Source organism: Mustela putorius, unplaced genomic scaffold, assembly GCF_011764305.1.
Source record: "Mustela putorius furo isolate JIRA1106 unplaced genomic scaffold, ASM1176430v1.1 tig00003845_pilon_pilon_pilon, whole genome shotgun sequence".
NCBI lineage: Eukaryota > Metazoa > Chordata > Mammalia > Carnivora > Mustelidae > Mustela > Mustela putorius.
In genome coordinates this window covers 21668862-21690853 of record NW_025421998.1, presented here as the reverse complement: position 1 = coordinate 21690853, position 21992 = coordinate 21668862, and the positions used below count along the sequence as shown (strand labels likewise).

General features: G+C 42.7%; 1 protein-coding gene across 9 annotated transcripts in view; it reads left to right on the top strand.

Moving 5' to 3' along the window:
• Positions 1–21992, top strand: part of LOC101687840 (gamma-secretase activating protein) — an 83290-nt gene that overhangs the window by 46724 nt on the left and 14574 nt on the right. For all 9 annotated transcript variants that reach the window (XR_006609602.1, XR_006609601.1, XR_006609603.1 and 6 more), the window contains 8 exons: positions 53–270; positions 2112–2181; positions 2754–2836; positions 6016–6069; positions 17914–18042; positions 19090–19148; positions 19841–19872; positions 21767–21828. Coding sequence is in view for 6 of the 9 variants with exons in the window: in XM_045089709.1 (XP_044945644.1) it covers positions 53–270; positions 2112–2181; positions 2754–2836; positions 6016–6069; positions 17914–18042; positions 19090–19148; positions 19841–19872; positions 21767–21828 (707 nt within the window). In the remaining 3 variants the exon portion in view is untranslated. The remainder of the gene's footprint in view (positions 1–52; positions 271–2111; positions 2182–2753; positions 2837–6015; positions 6070–17913; positions 18043–19089; positions 19149–19840; positions 19873–21766; positions 21829–21992) is intronic.

Here is a 21992-nt window from a genome sequence, read left to right as displayed (position 1 = left end):
TTATTTGCTGATGTCTTTTTTTTCTTTTCTTTTCTTTTTTTTTTCTGGCCAGGAAACAATGAAGTGGTTGACATGCTACCTCATAGCCCTTTACAGTCACTCTCAGGGTCCCTGGTACTGGATTTGTGTTCTGGAAAGCTCTATAGGGCAGTCCTGAACCAGTCCTATTTATTACAGTTCCTATGGAACACTCAGCTAGACTGTGAGAAGATGGCCGTGTTGCACTGTGTCCTCTCCTGTGGCCGAGACCCCCAGTTCCTGGAAGCCAAGGTGGTTATGTAGCTTCAAGTTAAAAATATTGGCAAATAGACAACGCCAGCCATCTATGTTTGTGGTTGAAATGAACAGATGCCATTTTCATTTGGTAATAATTAGTTGACATTTATGGTCTCCGTTCTGACTTGAACATATTCTCTTCTCATGCTTCTTTTTATGGACCCCGACCAGATCTCAGACTTTGAGCATGTCTGTTGACTTCTCTCTTTTCAATACTGTGCCTACACGTTAGCTGTATCAGTAACATTCCAAGAAAGTGCTCCATAAATAGGAAATAGCTTCTCAAATACCTACTTTTTCTCCTGGTCTCTATTTGGTGTATAGCATTAAAAGAAATAAAATCTGGTGTCATATGTTTATTACATTTTAATAAAGATTATTTATATTTCACAATTGAATTTATGAAGCACTTTTACACATTTTGTCATTTAATTTTACAGTTGTCCTGTTAAGTTGGAGATAGCTCTCTGTTAGACTTGATTGGGACCAATGGGTGGTTGGGTGATTGAAGAAAAGATACTTTATCTTATTTTAACCTAAAACAACAAACAAAAAGTGCATTTATTCGCCTATCTTTCAATGTAGTTTAAGACCCTTTCTTTGTATATTAGCTGGTTGGAGTTCAAAATCATTTTTCTTACATAAAACCACTAGTAATGTGCTTTCTCTGACTTTTCTTCTTCCTTTTGTTCCTTAACCTTACTGTCTTCTTTTCTTTAACCCAAGGAGAACCATATTTTAAATATCTTCTCAAAAACAATCTGTATCTATTGGGCAATTTTTTCTAATCCTTTACAGTTGTCTCACACTTAGGTTTTTTATTAAGTGAGTGTTTTAGGTATACCTTTGAGTCTTTCCAAAGTGTTCAACTTTTATTGACCAAACAACACTCTTTTTGAGTTCATATTTCATTCATCTATGGTAATATTTTATAAAATTACCTAATTGTGAAGGGAAGTATAACCAGCATGAATAGGTTTAGAAATGAAAACAACGGTTTCTTGGGATGCCTGGGTGGCTCAGTTGGTTAAGCATGTGCCTATGGCTCAGGTCACAATCCCAGGGTTCTGGGATCAAGTCCCACATGGGGCTCCTTGCTCAGCAGGGAGACTGCGTCTCCTTCTGCTGCTGCTCTCCCTGCTTGTGGGCCTGCTCTCTCTCTCTCTTTCTCACACACACACACACATACACACTCTCTCTCTCTCTCACAAATACACAAAGCTTAAAAAACAAACAACCACTTACTTATTGGTAGGAGCAGACATGTGAGAGTGCTCTGTGGCTAGGCAAGCCTCATGGACTTCAGTTCGAAGGCTGGGAACAAGGAGTTTCAGTCCGCCAGGATGGTTGTGGACACTGAGAGAGGTGTCCTTACAACCTGTGCTTGGGAGCACCGTAGTGATGCTCACCAAGGTTAAGTGGTGTGCTGATGTTCACACGGAGGCCTGAGCTAGATTCAAACCCAGATCTGCTGCCTTCGAGCTCTGAGGTGTGATTTGGTTTAGTTTTCTCTTCTATCCCCCAGCTCTTCACACTGGTACTTTGCTGTAACATGACCCACTCTAGCAAAAGCAGACGTGGGGTCAAAGAAGGCTTATTTGGATTTCAGCCAGGGATATTTATTTTTAAAATATATGTAAAATAGACCTGATTTATAAGATTCCTTAAACCACAGTCTTGCATTACAAGCCTTGAAGGGAAGTGAGTGTATTCTTTGACAGTTTCAAAATAGATACAGTGTTTTAAAAAGAGTCACATACATTTTGTAATTCGTCAGTGGTGGGGGCAGGGTGCAGATATACATAACAACAGAATTGTCTTCTTATTTTTGAAAGCTTATTCAGTGGATTTCTGAGAACGTCTCTGCCTGCCATTCATTTGACCTCATTCAGGAATTTATAATTGGTAGGTCTTGCTGATGGTGCATATTAAGTTAAATCCTTGACCCTTTTGCTGGAGGGAAAGCAACAAATTGATAATGTCTCAATCTGTCAAAATGTTGGTTAGAAGCACCTTTTTTTTTTTTTTTTTTTTACTGTTTCAGTCAGCAGCTGATTAAATTTCATTCTCTCGTGGTCTTGTGAGAAGCTACGACATTTCAGAGACTGATAAGATATGATAGGATCTTGATTCTCTAAACTTACTAGTGATTTTTTCCTCCCAGTAAGATGTCAAAACTTTCTTAGTTCAGTTTTGTGTCGGCCATTTCTGTGTAAAGTAGTATAATATCATTTGGGGGTGGATAGAAGTGCCAAATAATTTTTTTAAAAATTATTCTCATAGTAAAGAACAGAACCTGAACGTTTTATAAAGGTAGACCCTAATGGTTAGCCTTTTGAAGATAAGGATAAGGCAGTAAAAACTTTTTGGGGACTTGCTTGCTTTGGTGAATTAACAGTGTTTACTGCCTTATTCTTCTTATTGAACCATGTCTTTCTTTCTTTTCTTTTTTTTACTTCTTTCAAAAATCTACTCAGCTTCTTCGTATTGGAGCATATATCCAGAGACAAGTAACATGGATAAACTTTTGCCATATTCCTCAGTGTTCGCTTGGGATACAGTAAGTAACAATTTGTATTCTTTGTGTAATTAAAATTAAAACTGACCCAGTTGTGGGTCAGTTGTAGGACCTCCCTGTCACAGTACATGGCTGTGATTTCATTTGTCTATTTTTGACTGATAAGGATTTGAGTTGGAGTCTCCTGGCATGAATCCTTGCTGTTAGCCAAAGGTAGTGACATAAAGCAGGAGAACTAAAGGAGAAGGTACAGGATATGTGTTACTCTTCCTACTACTAAGCAGAATGAATGCTCTATCATCTTCGAATGGTGTTTTACATTTTTTTTTAGCAACTAGAGTAGACTGAAATATTTCTCAGGTTTTTATAAACGCGAATGATTGGGCCATTGCTATTATTGTAAGCTGTTCTGTTTCCTAAGGAGATTTAACCCTTTCCCCAGACTCATAAGGAAAATTTGTAATAACTGTAAAGACTCAAGATCAGCAAAATTTAGTGATCTTAAGCAAATTCACTCCCTTTGACCTTTTCTTCCCCTTGGCCCTTCTTCCCAGTTTTTCAATTAGGAAGTGCTGAGCAAAAATTTTGTTTGTTTTCTCTAGAACATGGTGCAGTAAACTGAGATTTGTTGGCTCAAAAAGCAAAATCCCTGAAAAAGGTTTCAGGCTTTCCCTGGAAAAGATTTCTTCTTGCATACTTAGGTGTTAGAACAACATGCTTAGTTCCAAGGCAGAGGTTCGTATCAAAAAGGCATTTAGAAAAATAAATGGAATTTAGGTAACACAGACATAGGAAAAGAAGTACTGGGATGAATCGTGACACTTGCCCGTTTTGTATTTAGACTATCTAAATAGAGTCAGGAGGGATGCCTGGGTGGCTCAGTTGCCTTCGGCTCGGGTCATGATCCCAGCGTCCTGGGATCGAGTCCCACATCGGGCTCCTTGCTCCGCAGGGAGCCTGCTTCTCCCTCTGACTCTGCCTGCCACTCTGCCTGTGCTCGCTCTTGCTCTCTCTCTCTCTCTCTGACAAATAAATAAATAAAATCTTAAAAAAAAAATAAATAGAGTCAGGTATGTGTGATTAATTTCTAAATGTTTGGTATACACAGCAGTAGTTATCCTAAAGGCCCTTCTGTCTTTGACTGTTAAGGGTTGTTAAATGCTCTTGCCTTGCTGTCGAGTAACAAGGGAAAGACAGCTCGTCTGTCCGTTCTCCAAGCCCTCACTGTCTGCTTTGAGAGCTCTTGTGAACATACACACAGCGTCTGTGGTGATGGGGCAGGAAGTCTGCAGGTTAAACCACGGGGAGTCAGGAAATGCACCTCTCTGTTTTCTTCCCTCACCACCCAGCCCTGTCATCCTCCATTTCCGTGTCTGGGAGGAGGGAACCGGGAACCCCTGTAGTTCCCAGGGTTGTGTTTAAAGATGGAGCATGTGTTAGCTGGATAGCATCCGAGGGGCTCTTTTGGGAGGCAGCTTCTTACTTTTGCATTTCTCATGACCATGGGGCCGAGGAGCTATTGTAGACCTACAGAGTGAGGTCAGGAAGTCCTGTGAGAGAATAATCGAAAAAACCCACAGTCCTAAGCACCATCTACTGAGCTGCTTTTAGGGTTTACCATGTTGCTCTAAACTTCAGGGTTTTGGTTACCTTTAAAGGTCTCTTCTAATCCTGAAATTCTGAGTCCTTGCTTCTCTTTAGCAATGATGTCCACCATTTGCCTTTTCTTTTCCTAATCTACGAATCCTCTTATTTCTATCCTTTAATAAATCCTTGCTAGGATAAAAAAAAAAGTAATATCATACTTCTGTATGGAGACAGATAATTTCTGTAAATAACTGAATTGAATTTTTTAAGATACTAGAACATATGGTGCTCTTACATATAAATAACCTGAATTATGCTTTGCAAACAATTAGCCTTGTTATTCTTATTTTAAGATGTTGTTTATAACCTAAAGCTATAGTGAAATTTTAATGCTTTTTTGAAGTATCTTCACTTACCAAGTAGTGGTGAGTGAAACACAAAATACATTCTTAACACAGGCTTTCAGTGGTCACACGGGACAACTCGGTTGCTTGAATATTCTGGACATTTATTTCTGCATTTCTGTGGTGCCCCTTTCCACAGGAATATTGTGTGTCAGTAAAAATCTAGTACATTTGAGTTCTAAACAAACACGAGATTTTATTTCTACAGAACACTTTCAAAGTTATTTCGTCATATATCGTCTACCTTTTTTTTTTTTTTTTTTTTTTTTAGAAAATAAAGGATGAATTCACTGGTTGAGAGGCTTATCTACACAGTTAATATAGAAACACACTTCCAAAATGAACGAATGAGGGGCCATTTTGGAAGTTTATATTTCTATTGAAATTTTTGTTTTAATGCTCACAGTGTTATAATTTGGATTTCCTGACACAGATTTTACACCTTTCATATTTGCCATGGTGATACCGCTGCATCAACTCTTTTTTTTTTTTTAAGATTTTATTTATTTATTTGTCAGAGAGAGAGAGAGCACAGGCAGACAGAGCGGCAGGCAGAGGCAGAGGGAGAAGCAGGCTCCCTGCTGAGCAAGGAGCCCAATGTGAAACTCGATCCCAGGATGCTGGGATCATGGCCTGAGCTGAAGGCAGCTGCTTAACCAACTGAGCCACCCAGGCGTCCCACCGCTGCATCAACTCTTTATGGGGATCTTTTATTTCTGGAATTATGGTAGAGAATGAGGTGAAGGAAAATTTTCCATTGAAGTCAAAAAAGAACCCCACTAATCTTGGTTCCTTCTAGGGAGGCAGGGGCCAACTATAATATAATACATTTAAGCAAAATAGAAGTGGGAGGAAGGAGCAATAAACAGAGAAGGAACATGTCCCCCTTATTATTACGCTTGATAATGCATGTGCAATTTGCCTCGTTTGTTCTTAAATGGACATGTGTAAATAATATACTGGTTGCTCTGTATTCCCAATAGTCTTCTCCTTTCCTTCAGAGATTGGCCCTCTATTGTAATCATGACTTGAAAGAATAGTTCCCTTCTCAAGGCAAGAGATGGGCTGGTTCACTGCTATTTATAAACTATAAGGTTTATTTAAAGTAGAGGTTAGCAAACTGGGAGCTGCCCTCGGCTTCTGTCTGTGCAGAAAACACTTCCTGAAGGCTCAAGCTTGTGGTGGTTGATACATTTAGCAGTCCTGTGTGTGTGTTTCTCCCCACCGTAGGAAATTCCTGGAATAACCCTTGTGACGGAAGAGATCCCGTTGCCTTTCATGAAGGTAAGTCCTTCCAGGGAGAGACAAAAGCACACCGTGCCTGGTTCCTTGCTGGCCTCCACACTCAACCGGAGCTCCAGCTCTCTGTGTCAAGGACTAGGGTGGTTCCTCAAGGACTTGTAGACCGTCAGTAGGAGGATGGGGGCAAGGGGTAGGATTCGTTCTTGAGAAAATCCTTCCTAAGGGGTTGAGTCGTCTGTGAGGATATTATTGTGGCACTTCTTAGGAATACTCTTTGGAGAGGGAAGTTTTCTGAAGACAGAGAGTTATGAGGATCAACCTTAACCACACAGGACTCGTCTTTTCCACGGCGCCTCCAACCAGTCCACTCTGGAGTTCTTACACGTGCTTAGAGAACCCTCAGCACATGCACGCACAAACACACACACACACACACACACACACACACACACACACACACACGCATAGCCTTAAACCCGTTAAGTAACCTGGGCTGAGATTATCTAATTTCCTTCTGGTTCTAAGAACAGCTTTTCTGTTTCTCAAAAGTGACCTCCGCTGGCTCCGAATGCGGTCTCTGTGAAGCTTCTGCACACCTCCTTCCTGCCGCTAAGGGGTAGCTATTAGTGTCTTTGTGTAATCTGGTGGTTTTAGAAGGGCTTCTGAGCACAATAGGGAGAACGGGGTGGGGTGGGTGAGTAGAAAAGAATGTGTATGTAGTTAAAAACTGGAGAGTATTTTAGCTGTTTCCTTGAAGCTCCTTTGTTGTTTCTGGCATCGCCTCCTGTTAATTATAGCTTGGTGTGTAGTGGGAAATCTCAGCGTTTGGCAGCAGGCAGCTCACTGTGCTGCCGCTCTCTTATTTACATTTAATTCTTTTGGATCCACGGAGGGCAGGCCAGGCCTGGGCAGCCTGGGGAAAGCAGAAAGCCGTGAGGTCTGAGGTCCCGGTGATGCACTGGGACTGGGAGAGGGCCGACTGGGGCAGGTTTGATGGTTCTGGGTTTCAGTCCTAAGAAGGGTCCTTCAGGGAGACGGAAAGGTGATGGTTCTGGGCCACAGCCGGGACCACTGTGAAGCCCCCCAAAGGGAGAACGAGGAAGGGGAAAGAAAGGTTTGATTAATAGCTGAAAATGTTCTTATTAAGAGCCTCCCTCCTTTCCTGGCATTGTTTCTACTTTTATCATGAGTCCTACCAAACCCATAATGTGTGAAACCGGTGAAGAGAGTTTTATTTATTTATTTTTTAAAGGTTTTATTTATTTGGCAGAGAGTGAGAGAGAGCACAAGCAGGGGAAGTGGCAGGCAGAGGGAGAGAGAAGGAGGCTCCTCGCAGAGCAGGGGGAGCCCAATGTGGGGCTCAATCCCAGGACCCTGGGATTATGCCCGAGCCAAAGGCAGAAGCTTAACCAAACTGAGCCACCTGGAGCCCAGTGAAGAGAATTTTAAGGAGAAAGTAGTGTCACCCCTAATTCTCCACAGTTCCTAAGGAATCAACTGTTTAGTTTTATCCCCATTTCCTCTAGCCCTTGTCATAGGAATGCATAGTAGTGACGGCCATCCAGGGAGATTTTTTTTTTAAAGATTTTATTTATTTATTTGACAGAGAGACACAGGGAGAGAGGGAACACAAGCAGGGGGAGTGGGAGAGGAAGAAGCAGGCTTCCTGCCACTGAGCAGGGAGCTGGACTCGGGGCTCAATCCCAGGACCCTGGGATCATGACCTGAGCTGAAGGCAGATGTTTAATGACTGAACCACCCAGGCGCCCCCATCCAGAGATATTTAACAAAGATTGCCAGTTACATCAGATTTCATGCTGCTGTGTGAGCTTTGTAATTATGACCTCTAAAGGCTCCAGAGGATTCTGCTGGGTTGTTGTGTCCTAATGAATCATTTTTCTGTTTTGAGACATTTGGTTTGTTTCCAGCCCCCATTTTAAAAAAATGCAATTAAAAATAATGTTGCAGTGAATATTTTTATCTAGATGGTTTTTCTTTTGGTTTATCCTCCAAGGTTAAATGTCCAGGAGCATTGCTGGGCGAAAGACTGTGACAGTTTTGAAAGCTTTTGATTCTTATTGCCAAATTGGATACTCAAAAACAAAACAAAACAAACAAAAAAAAAACGTTGCGATTAACTCACAAGGAATTTATGGGTTTATCAGTTTTACTACAACCTTATCACCATTGTATAATTTTATTTTATTTATTTTTTTAAGACTTTATTTATTTGTTGAATAGAGAGAGAGAGATCACAAGTAGGCAGAGCAGTTGGCAGAGAGGGGGAAGCAGGCTCCCTGCTGAGCAGAGAGCCCAATGCAGGGCTCCATCTCAGGACCCTGAGATCATGACTTGAGCCGAAGGCAGAAGCCTAACCCACTCAGCCACCCAGGTGTCCCACGTATTGTCATTTTAAAAATTAAGTAAATATAAAAGACTGATGTGAAGATTTCCTTAATTTTTTACCCAGTGACTTATTCTAAGAATATGATTTGACTTCGCTTAGGAACAAAGTGGCTTATTTTTGCACCTTTTTTTCTTTTTTCCTATTTGTGTGTCTGTATATTTGTGTGTAAAATGATGCTTTTTTTATTATTCAAGTTTTTTTCTCCCCTAATATTCACTGTGCATATCACTTTTTTTTTCCTTTCCCCTAATTGATGAGGGTTCCGGACCTCAGCCCACCAAACCTCACCTAGGTTCTAGAATTTCATCATAATGACCTTTGACATCTGGCCCAGCAGACCGATGTTTCCCATCAACCATTCCCAGACATTCTTGGGAGCTCCTGTACTGCTTCCCCTGTGTGTCTGCATGCCGGGAGGAAGTGTTACACAGCACACATTTGAACGTAGATCTCTTGACGACCTTGTCCATGCAGACGCAGTAGCAATCTGTCAGGGAAGGCAAAGATACCCTGCTGGGATGGGCCTTGAACTCTGGAAGAGATGGTACTAGATTTGGTTTGTCCAGCTCCCCAACCCCTACCCCAGTCCCTCAGCATGGGGGACACAGGACTCCTGGCTCTGATCTTTCCATTTGTTTCCCCATTCCTCTTTGCACAATACTCCTTGCTGGAAGTCGCTGCCTTTGACCTACTTCTTCTACCCCCAAGTCCCAGCTTCATTATATTGTGATGGGCCTGCTTGCGGGGGGAGGGTGGGGGGGGTGGGGGGGTAGGCACCCCACCCTCCACTCCTCCCTCCCCTCCCACAGTTACAAGACTGCTCTCTCCCTGCTTACTCAGCTACAGGAGTTGGCTCTGAGTACCTCTGACCTGAATCACGAGTTACCTTTTGAATGAATGCACGCTTGCTGCCAGACTTTCCATGAGGCCCCAGGGAGCCTGATTTACTCTCACCACACTCGCTTCCCTCCTTGGTAGATGACCGCCCTGATAGGAAGTCGGGAGAGGGAAAGGCAAAGTGAAGGTGGAAAAGCACCTTCTTCCTGCTCTCTCTGCAAAGAGTTCTCCTGTGGAGTACTTTACAAATGTTTAGTATAGGAATATGCAATGTAACTTGGCACAGGCCAGTTGAATTAGCACTTAATCACCTGAAAGGCTAGTGGCTTCCTTACTTCATAAAATGGTTTCCAGAAGAATTTTAAACAGCGAAACAAGTAGTATACTGAAACAAGGTCCTTGCCTTCAAAGCAATGTTATCAAGAGTGTCCTTCCCAGGAATGATTTTAGCCCTTCATAAAACATGGATTTCTCTAGGGAAGTGGCAATTTTCTTGAAAGCGTTAAAATTGCCCTTGATTTTCTAGTGAAAAGAGAAACTATTTGGGGCACCTAGGTGGCTCAGTGGGTTGAAGCCTCTGCCTTCAGCTCAGGTCATGATCCCAGGGTCCTGGGATTGAGCCCCCGCATAGGGCTCTCTGTTCAGCAGGGAGCCTGCTTCCCTTCCTCTCTCTGCCTGCCTCTCTGCCTACTTGTGATCTCTGTCTGTTAAATAAATAAATTAAACACACACACACACACACCAAACCTGACCACAGGAAGCCCATGAAGATTAGGAAATACATAGAAACAATCACTTACTGGAATATAACAATAAAAGGTGAATGAGCATGCCCCAAATGGAGAAATGGGAGTATGTTCATGTGTTTTTTAAGACAGACATCTTTAGTTTCGTTTTATAAAGTAAGGAAACCTTTTAGTCATTGGTTTAGATTACTGTCTAACCCAGACACTGGGAAGGCCAGGGAGACTTAAGAGCCCTTCCCACTTAATTCCCATCAGAAGTCACTGTGTTAAGTCAAGTGTCTATCAGGGGGTCTCAGTGCCGCTGAGCACTTGGGAATACAATCATTGGCACCCAGGCTCTTTTCCAGAGACTTGTTCATTTAATTATGCTTCTTCACTTACAAAGTGTTTTAAGAATACAGTTTTAATTGGGCAGAGCATGAGTGTTATTAATTGCTTTGTGAAATAAAAAAGACTTTTTTTCCTTGACCCTCCCAATACAGACATACAGACAGCTACTGGCATTTAAATACAAGTTTTGTTACGGATCCAAAGTATCCACAAAATGACAATGCAATACCTTACAATTTTGTAAAAATAAGGATTGTTGCTTTGATAACAATGTAGTACCAGAAATGTCCACTGGTGATGTGGGAAATACTGATTTTACAAAGTGCAGTTGGTATATATGTGATACTATGATATAACCAGAAATGTACATTTGGTCTTCATCCATGACTCCTGGCACGGAGTTCCTAAAATCCTTGTAATTTCCTAAGTGATAAGAGCTACCAGGACATCTTTTGTTATATTCAGTGTTTGTTCCCAGTTCCTGAAATAGCACAAAGGTGAAAAGAATGTCTTTTGTTATTCATAGCAAGCCCCTTCTAGCTACACTTGAGTTATGTTAATAAGGTGATTTTTGGAAAGCACCTAAGACTGGGGGCTGGTTGCCTAAAGAACCAAACCGGTGATTAGAAGGTTGGAACTTCCAGCACCGACCCCCCCACCCCACCTCAGCCCAGAGGTAAGGGAGACTGGCTGGGATTTGAGTTCAGTCACTGGTGGTCAGTGATTTAATCAATCCTGCCTAAGTCATGGAGCCTCCATAAAGAACTCTTACTGAAGGAGTCTGGAGAGCTTCTGAGATGCTAAGGTGTGGGAGGGCGGTGTCCCTCAGGAGCCAATGGAAACTCTGACCCCTTTCCCACATGCCTGGTTCTATCCATCTCTTCCATCTGGCAGTTTCCTCCATTGTATCCTTTTACAATAAGCCAATGTATAATACGTGAACTCTTTTTTCTTGAGTTCTGTGAGCTAGTCCAGTGAACTGTCAAACCCAAGGAGGAGGTCTTGGGAACCTCCAATTTAGAGGCAACTTATGGGATCCAATGTTGTCTCCAAGTGGGTAGTGTCCAAATTGAGTCAAATTGTAGCAGACCCAGCTGGTCGTGGAGAATTGGTTGATGGTGTGGTGTTGGGGGGACTACCACATTTGGTGGCCAGAAATGAAGTCTTCTGGGAGTAGATTGTTGTAGTAGAAAAACAAGAATTTTTCCTCTACAATGTACTTTCTGGGACAGTGAGTTATGGCAAGTTCAGTTAATATTGTCAAACATAATTTTATGATGGTACAAAGAAGTATTATTTCTTAGAAACAGAGTACCAGGCTGGTCTAGTCATTCCTGTCATATCTACAGAGATGGGGGTTCCTTCAGTTAATATCTCAAATGATGAAATTGAGGGACAGACCCGGCCACTAGCCTGTGCTGCTGTTCTTCACAGGTTTGGTTGGAGATGTACTGTTTAATGCTTAAGGTTGAAAGGAGAGAAATATCTTCCTGTTGGCTTTCTTAGGGCATATGCTGGTTATGAGATGGACAGTTTAGAACCATTTTTAGTGGTTACATTAAAAATGCAGCCCATTAAAAATGGCTAAGAGAGGGGCTCCGGGGTGGCTCAGTCACTTAAGTGCCTGACTTCAGATCAGGTCATGATCCCGGGGTCCTGGTATCAAGCCCCCCATCTGGGTTCCTGCTCAGCAGGGAGCCTGCTTCTCCCTCTGCACCTCCCCCTGCTTGTGCAGGCTCTCTCTCTCTTAAATAAAATCTTTTTTTTTTTTTTTAATGGGTAAGAGAACTACCCAGCTGGGCAAAGAAGAAAGATTGTATTTTTCTAGATATGGGGAAGAAAGAGGTGTTAATTTATGAATAGGAGAACTGGCACTTGCCACATGTGGTCACCTTTGAGTTCCAGTCACTGGTCTTCTGTATGGATCTGATGGTCTGCTCAGAGCATTTGGGCTTAGTAAATGGTGCTTTGCTAGTTTCATGGACACACAGGTGGCTGTATTTTATTCTGTCTGTGTGAGAGGTAGGGGGTCACTGTGCTTCTCTGGGCTGCAAACAGAAGTTCATGTTGAGATGGAATCCACTGAACACCCAAACTGGATTGATGCTTTTAGTTCTGCTAGTTGAGCCCTAGTGTCGAGAGTAAAGCTTTTCTCCTCTCAGAAGATGAGGGTTAATCAGATGTAGGACCAAGGCAAGAGGGCTTTTCAGAAATGAAAGGCAGATATTTTTATTGCCTAAAATCAACTAGCAACTGAAATCAAAGGTGGGGAACAATCCCTTAATATATAACCCTCTGGTCCTTCTGTTCAATTAATAGTTTTGATGGGTTTCATTCGGTAATTATTTCTTGTCCTCCTAAGAGGCAAAATGAGATTTTTTTTTTTTAAGTAATCTCCACATGGAGATTACTTAAATCTTGAAACCTGGTGCTTGAACTCACTACCCCGACATCAAGAGTCACATGCTCTACGAACTGAGCCAGCCAGGCAACCCAATTGTTCAAGGAGAGACTTGGGATAATTTCCCTTCTTTCAAAATCAAGCTTTAAAACTCCTCCTTGTGCAGGAAAACACTTCTGGGGCTCCCTTGAGAGTCTGATGGCTTCTTACACCAGCGTCTCCCAGAAGTAGCTACATTCATGAGTATTTTCTTATAAAATATTTTAAGGCTTATGTGCTCTCCTGAAGTAGCCTGCAGTGTGCTTCTTGGGCTCTTACTTTATGTTGATGCCATTGTCCCTGATGAGCCCAGTGTTCAGTTCACGAGTTCCATAAGTACTAACTGACGATGCAGGAGTGTTTTTCTGTGCTCCCAGGTGGACTGTTCGGATGTGATTGTGATGCTTGCGCTCCCTCTTCCCCCCATTCTATGTTCAAGCATCTACAATTCGATCTCAGAGCTGCTTGAATTCTCTGGGTGAATGAGCAGTCTGGTTACCTTGACATTGGCCATCCATCCTGGATTGGCTCTAACCTCCTCTTTAACCCCACCTCCCATTAATCAACAACACAGTCACCCGTTCTCAGGCAGCTGTTTCTTCATCAGCCTGTAAGCCAGAGGCAAGAGGCAAGGAAGACACAGGAGGGTGGGTGGGAGACAGAGATGACCTGGGCAGGCTCAAGCAGTGTTCTCTACTCTGGCTGAGCACTAGGGGTGCCCCGCGAACTTTGAAAACTCAGGAAGCTCAGGTCGCACCCCGCTGTAGTTTAGCATTGGATTCCTAGTATCAGCCCCGTGTTTGCTGAGTCGGGAGTCACAGGCTAGAGACAGAGGTCTTCACCACAGAGAATGAAATGCTGTTGGTTGCTTTCTCTAATGCTCTGCCTCTGATCTAAACCCAGAATGCACATTCTTGTCTCTCAGTCCTTGCTCACTCCCCAGAGTATCCCCTCCAGAACGTCCTCTCCTTGTCTTTCACTTATTCAAATCCATTTTCAAACTCTGGATCTTATCTATTACTCAGGCTTCCAAATAGACCTTCCAATATACAGTGATCTCTGAGATTTTCGTAACTTAAAAAATCCTATCACTTATTGGGCTGCCTGGGTGGCTCAGTTGGTTAAGCATCTGCTTTTGGCTCAGGTCATGATCCCATGGTCCTGGGATCAAGCCCCTCATCTGGCTTCTTGCTCAGTGGGGAGCCTGCTTCTCCGTCTGCCTACTGCTCCTCCTGCTTGTGCTCTCTCTCTCTGTGTCAAATAAGTAAATAAAACCTTAAAAATAATTATATCACTTACCTCATAGATACCATGTGGTGACATATGCCACTAATTATTTTCATCTATGTTGTAACATCCAGCCCCGTGACCTTCTTGAAAGACCTACAGGTTTATAGTAAAATATTTCCGGGTCTTTGCTGAACAGTGTTTCCAATTTAAATCGAAGTGGGTTTTGCTTGTTTATTTTTAAAACTCCATTCCTTTGCCTTCTAACTCAGGGGTTTTGAACTATTGTAGGTTATGGATCCCTTTGACCATCTGGGGTAAGCTGTAGGCCTTGTCCCCAGAGATGTGCTCCCACAACTCCCTCCATTCTGCGTGCTGTCATTGGATTCCTAAGCCCCTTTGTGGCCCATCCATGGACTTGCTTTAACTGTTTGTTTTCAGCTATGAAAAGGGATTATTTTAATGGTGGAAGGGGAAGGATCTTGGGATCCTTGGGAGAGATCTTTTTTTAGGAGCTACAGTGTGTGTGTGAGGGGAGCAGACCCTCAGACTGGTGGGAGGGCTTCGGTGTTCCTCAGACATCGCTCGGACCACAGCGTGGGGCTGCTGCCGCCAAAGTGGGCAGAGCTTAGTATCTTGACCAACCGCTAGGTGTCACTACAACACCAGTTAGTTGTGGGGCTAGTGTGCTGGAACCCCGGAGTAGAATGCAAGCAAGCTGCAGTGACTTCCTGTCAGGGACTAACTATAGCCAAATGCTGGCAGAATTTGCTTTCATTATAATTTTTTTCAATAGAAGGAAGACCAAAGGGTAGATACAGGCACATTAATTGTAAATAAGTTGAAAGGGGAAGAAAAGGTGAGTGAGGTAGGTTTATCTGGGAGTGTGATGTGACACCGGGGTTCCAGTTTCCCCTAGAAATGACCTTTTCTTGGACGTAGTTTTTCTTTCTTTCTTTCTTTTTTTTTTTTTTTAACATTTTATTTATTTATTTGAGAGAGACAGTGAGAGAGAGCATGAATGAGGAGAAGGTCAGAGGGAGAAGCAGACTCCCCATAGAGCTGGGAGCCCGATGTGGGACTCGATCCTAGGACTCCAGGTTCATGACCTGAGCTGAAGGCAGTCACTTAAACAACTGAGCCATCTGGGTGCCCTTGGACGTAGTTTTTCTTGTCTCTCTCAGAAGGGATGTTGGCTGGTTGGGCCTTTCAGGCTTCTAAAACACCAAGTAAATATTATTATGTAATTTACCAATACTCCAAAATTCATTTTGAACCAGTAGTGACTGCCCTTTCAGTAAGAGTATGGCTAGTGTGCTATTATTTAATATAAGGGCATTTTTCTTGTTTGAGGCGTATTTTACTAAAATTCTCTCTCTCTTTTTTTTTTCTTGCAGTATAGCCAAGGCTGTTACCACACTAAGCATTAGCTCACTTTGTTTTCTGGTTACACATTGCATTTTGGTCCTAGTCAAATCTTTTACAAACACATGTATTTTGGCAAGAAAGTGTATCATAAATCTATCTTCATTGATTTAAGGAAACAGTGTGTGTTAGTATATCCTTTGATATCAGCCATATAAACATTTTTCTAGATAATGTCTTCTTAGGCAAGGGAAATAAAAGCAAAAATAAACTACTGGGACTACATCAAAATAAGCTTTTGCACAGCAGAGGAAACCATCAACAAAATGAAATGGCAACCCACTGAATGAGAGAAGTTATTTGCAAATAATATATCCACTAAGAGGTTAATATCCAAAATATACAAATAACTTATACAATTCAATACCCAATAAACAAATAATCCAATTAAAAAATGGGCAGAGGACCTGAGCAGACATTTCTCTGAAGAAGACATGCAGATGGCCTACAAGATGCTTAACATTACTAATCATGAGGGAAATGCAAATCAAAACCACAATGGGATTTCACCTCACTCCTGTTCAGAGTGGCTAGAATCAAAAAGTTGATTTTTGATCAACTAGCCTGTTCAGAGTGGCTAGAATCAAAAAGTAAGAAATAACAAGTGTTGGTGAGGATGAGAGAAAAAGGAGCCTTCATGCTCTGTTGGAGAGAATGCAAACTGGTGCAACCACTGTAGAAAACAGTATGGAGGTTCCTCAAAAAATTAAAACTAGAATTACCATATGATCCAATAATGCTACTACTGGGTATTTACTCAAAATGAAAATGCTAATTTGAAAAGATACATGCACCTCTATGTTTATTGCAGCATTATTTACAATAGCCAAGATATGGAAGCAGCCCAAATGTCCATCCATAGAGGAATGGATAGAGAATTGGTATATGTATGCAGTGGAATACTACACGAGTAGTATTCCTTTGATATATCAAAGGAATAAGATCTTGCCATTTGCTGCAACATGGATAGACCTATAGGTATAATGCTAAGTGAAATAAGTCAGAGAAAGGCAAATATCATCTGATTTCACTTACATGTAAAAGTTAAACAAATAAATTTTAAAAAACATAAAACCAGACTCTTAATTACAGAGGCCTAACTAGTGGTGGCCAGAGGGTGATGGGGGTGGGGGAGATAGGTGAAATAGATAAAGGGGATAAAGAGGTACAAACCCTAGTTATAAAATAAGTCTTAGAGAGGAACAGTATGGCAGAGGGAATCTAGTCAGTAAGATTGCAATAATATTTGGTGACAGATGGTGATTACACTTACTGCAGTGAGCACTGAGTAGTGTATAGAATTCTTGAATCATGATATTGTACTCCTGAAAGAAATCTAGCATTGTATGTTCATTGTACTTAAATTTAAAATTTAAAAATTAAAAGCAGGGTCACCTGGGTGGCTCATTGATTAAACTTCTGGCTCTTGGTTTCAGCTCAGGTAAGGATCTCAGGGTCATGGGATGAGGCTCCTTATCAGGCTTCACACTCAGTGGGGAGTCTGCTCGAGGTTCTCTCTCTCTCTCTCTTCCCTCTGTCCCTCTGCCCACTCACGTATTCTTTGTCTTAAATAAATAAATCTTAAAAAATTAAAAAACATTTTGTATCAATACATCCTTCAATATTAAAAACGTGTTAGTATTGCATTATATTTAAAAATGAATATAATGGATACATTATTGCTTCAATTATAGCACTATGTCAAAGACCTAAATAGGTTGTCAGCAAATTCTGTTTTGGAGTATTTGACGACCAAATGTGAAACTAGTTCACCCCACCTTTCTGACGCCAAAGTTTTGAAAGACCTCTTTTGGAAGTAGATAAGCTTAGTAGGAAAGTAAGCCTCTTCCCTGTGCTATATGTCTTATGAACATTCTCTGAATACATCATTGTTAACACAACCTAAGTCAGCAAAGTGGGTGTCTGGAGAGGAAATGATCTGATGTGTTTAATACAACACGGGGTTTAATACAGGCTTCACAACTTAGCCTGAACCCAGGCGACTCATACTGGTTTGGGGACGGGGCAGTGGCTCTCTGTAAAAGGGGCAGAAAAGGAAATGGGGAAAACAAGACACTTTAAGTCTTACTATTTTAGAATTCCTGCAGGAGGGGGCGCCTGGGTGGCTCAGTGGGTTAAAGCCTCTGCCTTTGGCTCAGGTCATGATCTCAGGGTCCTGGGATGGAGCCCTGCATCTGGCTCTCTGCTCAGCGGGGAGCCTGCTTCCCCCTCTCTCTCTGCCGGCCTCTCTGGCAATCTGTGATCTCTCTCTCTGGTAAATAAATAAAACCGTAGAATTTCTGCAGGAGGAGAATGCCATCTTTCATGGGAAGAGTTCAGTCAGGAACACTGCCCTCTAAGAGCTGAGGAAGTAAGGCAAGCCCAGCTTTCCGCAAGACTCGGGTGGTCCTTGCTGGTTGGTCGGGGCCCAGGCCCTGCTTCTCAAGCTCACCGGTGCTTTTTGTCTCCTGCAGGTGCACAGCTTTAAGGGCTACTGGGAAAAACTGAACTCCAACCTAGAATACGTGAAGTACTCCAAGCCACGCCTGCTGTATGACAACAGCATGGTCCAGAAAGAATGGCACAGCCTGATCTCAGAAGAGGTTGGTGTGGATGCAGGAGAATAAAGCAAGAAGCAAAAGTATAGCATTTGATGAGGGGATGCCCTTTAGTCCCAAGGCTGGCTTCAGTTTGCTACACTCTCCCCAGCAGCTAGCCCTTTTGCATTTTTGCAAGAAGACCACGGTGCTTTTCTGATCTGTCTTCTCTTGAGGAGGAAAATCAAGTGCGCAGAGGTTAGGAGACACACGCAGCATGTTCATCATGGAAGTGAGATTAATAGCTCGGTCTTACCTGTGTTCTTGCATTACTTTGTATAGTTTAAAATTGATTTTAAAAAATTGATTTTAAAAAAAACCTAGGTGTTCCAAAAATTTATGGTTGCTGAGGGTTAGGTTTAGTTGAAAGAAAAGTGGCTGGGGGGTGCCTGGGTGGCTCAGTGGGTTAAAACCTCTGCCTTCAGCTCAGGTCATGATCCCAGGGTCCTGGGATTGAGCCCCGCATCAGGCTCTCTGCTCAGTGGGGAGCCTGCTTCCTCCTCTCTCTCTGCCTGCCTCTCTGCCTCCTTGTGATCTGTCTGTCAAATAAATAAATGAAAATCTTAAAAAAAAAGATTAAAGAAAAGAAAAGAAAAGTGGCTGGGACTGATTGCTAAATGGTCGGCACAAGGGAGATCTGTAGGGGGATGGAACTATTCTGTTTCTTGATTAGGGCACGTGAATCTGCATCTGTGGTGAAGTGACATAGGACTATACACTCATTCTAGCAATATCTGCCTCCTGATTTTGATACTGTACTATAGTCCTTTATATCAGATATAAAAAGATCTCTCTAGAATCATGTGTGGGTGCATTGTCATTGTATATAACACAACACTGTCTAGTTGATTTACAACTTCCAACCCATCTATAATAATTTCAGAATAAGGTGCTTTTTAAACTCATTTTTAAGAACATAGGTATTTTGATTGCTTGGAAAGTATATCTCTTTTTTCCAAAACTCTTTCGATATGTTGCACTATGTCCTTGGTGTGAAAAATGGCACCCATGAAACTTCGACCCTCCACACCTCTGACATGTTCTCCCTTCTAGAAAACCGGAAGAAGAAGGTCTATGGTGTACATGAGGAATATTCGTGAAAATGCAATGAAGTAAGTAAAATTAGGGATTAGGGTACCTAGAAAATGCGTATCTTTTGCGAGTACTCTTTTGGAGACCTTTCGTGGAAGGAGCTTCCTCTCGTTGAGTGTCCTCAACAAAACGATGCTGTCAGCTTAACGAATGCAGCCACCTGGGTCCTATTTTTGAGTTCGGTGCTGGAGTTTCTAGTGGGAAAATTGTATGTTAAATTGTATAGTAAAATTGTATATTAAAGCTTACAGACTGGCATCCTGAAGATAGATAATTATAAACAACAAGTAGTAGAGAAGGCCCTTACTAAGTGAGCACTTTAGGGGGATAGAGGCAGTAGGTTCATTTAAAAAGTGTTAGTGGGCTGCTGAGCAGGCTCTTATTTTGAAAGCCCATTTTCTGGATAGATGAGTCATCTTGGAGTGCTACAAGAATAGGCCCGTTCCAACCCTGTTCTATTTTCTGTTCCCATTATTTCCAATAACCGAGAGCTGCAATTGTTCTAAATTATTGTCATTGTTTGCGCTAAAGGGTTTTGAGATTTTATAATCGCCTAATGTGGCTTTTGCCAAGTTGATTAAAGTGTTTGAGGTTTTCAGCCGCCTGAGAACAGTTTCTGCGGTGGTTTTATGGAGGATATCTTTGTGGGGTATTGTGGCTTTTTTTTTTTTTAATCTTCCTATGTGAATAACATTGGCTAATTTCTTTGTAGGGTGATTTCTAACCTAGAAGCGAGGAATTTGGGTAAGAAGAGATGTGTAATAAAGTCCTCTTTATTTGATTTCTGTCAGTATTTGGCTTGTAACCCTGTCTTTCCTACCGGTGTGGATTGGCAAGGAAATCACGCTCAGTAGTGTAATGAAGGCAGCACCCCTTTAATATCTTCCTGTTAGAGTGACCACCCAGCTCCTTCCATGTCTGTCTTGGCACCAGGACCTTTCGGGACAGCTGCTGAATGTGCTTTTGCTGGAAGAGTCCCTGAGTGTTGGTGTCTGGTTTTCATTATTTTTCTTCAGAGCCTTGATCTAATTACCATGCCCTGTGGCTGTACCCACACAATGCACTTCGGGAGTTCCTCTGGCTTAGGGCTGCTTTCCTTCCAGCTTTTCAGCTGTCTGGTCACACAGGGATCTTTGATTTTGGATAACATTTGGGCACTCCCTGGGCTAGGTCATAGGAGTCCAAAGATAGGAGTCTCTGGGTAAGCTGTGTGGTTATAGGGGAAGAGCATAGGCCTGGAGCCAGACAGAACTTGGCTTCAGTTCCAGGCCAGCCACATGCTAACAGTATGCTCTTGGGCAAGCCATGTGTTCGCTTCCTGCATTAACCTTTTCAGGACAAGGTGACAGGAAAAACAAGAGTAAATGGGGGTAGTGTTTATAGCATCTCGTACAGTGCTTGGTGCACGAGATACCTGAGGGCTGCTTTGTCATTGATGTGTGAGGAAGAAATGCTGACAAGCCAGGAGATGGGTGTTCTAGAACCACAGTGGCCAGGGTGGGTGGGGAGGCATTGGCTCCGGAGTGGGGATGGTTGGGGAACAGAGCGAGCTCAGAAAAGTCTTTCCATGGGTGACAGCTGAGGTAAGTCTTGATTAAACACCCTACCAGGTAAAACTGAGGGAAGAGAATGCTAAACGTATCCAGGTACAAGCTTTTTTGTGGTTTTGTCTCTGGAACACTTTCATGCCTCCTAAAGTCCAGCCTCCTTTTAAAAAGCTATTATTTTTCCACTTATGCCACTTATTCCACTTATCCCACTTATGTTTTATAGGCTTGGATGTTTAGGTGTGTTCTGGGTGACCCTAACGGAAACAATTTTATACAGTGCATTGTGGGACATCCTGCAGCTGTGCACACAGGTCATGTGAACCGTGACAGTAAACTTGTGATCCAGCCCAGGGTGACAGGGATCCAGCCCAGGGAGCAGCCCAGAGGGAACCAGCCTCTGCCTGTGTTACCAGGCCATCCATGCCCAAAGCCAGGGGTTCTCCCACTAGCACCAGGTAGAAGCCGCGGGCAGGAGTCCTGCCCAGTGGTGGGGGCGTGAAGGTGCCTAGTTCAGGCCAGAAATTTTGCCATGCGGGAAATATGGCTGGTTGTCAAGGTTTTTGTGGTGTCTGTCACTCCTCTGCCCCTGTTAGAGCTCCTACTCCTGTACTTCCCGCCTGTTTACATCCTGTAACCATTTTCTCTGCGAGCACTTTGGGAACTTGTCCCTTCCTCTCACGTGCTTGGCTTGACGTAGTGTCCTAGGAAGAATGTCGTCACTAAAAGAAACAGGACAGTCTGGGTGAAACTCAGGGCTGCTGGCATCAAGTTTTGAATTGCTTCATCTGAATCAAAAAGCTCATTTGGGCTCCAGGTCGGATTTATCCCGAGGGGACGAGAGGCCCCTGTGCCGTCCCACACAGGGTCATCAGCCCATTGACTGGGGCAGTTCTGTTCTCTTGATGGGTGACAAGTTCAGCTTGCAGGAATAGGTTGCACATTTCATGAAAAATTTCATCCTATCAGCAAAATGATTTGTGTTCCCAATAACTCAGAGAAGGGAAACCCTGATTTCTCTGCTGATTTCTCTTCTTCTAGCCCATTTCCCAAAAACCACCCTTCTTGACTATTATTTTGTTTAATTTCAGAGCCAAGATTAACACCCCTCTTCCAGGAGGAAGACAACCACCAGAGGCTGCTGATGGGGCTGGTAAGTTTTCTGTGTGCCGTTCGGGTGCTGAGAAACCACAGGATCCAAGAAAAGGGAAAGGGCTAGATTGTGCTTCTCGGGCTGACCTTATTTTTCACTCATTCTTTTAACCCATTATCTGTTACCAGCCACTGTAGGCCCTGTGTGCTCAGTGGTAGACAACA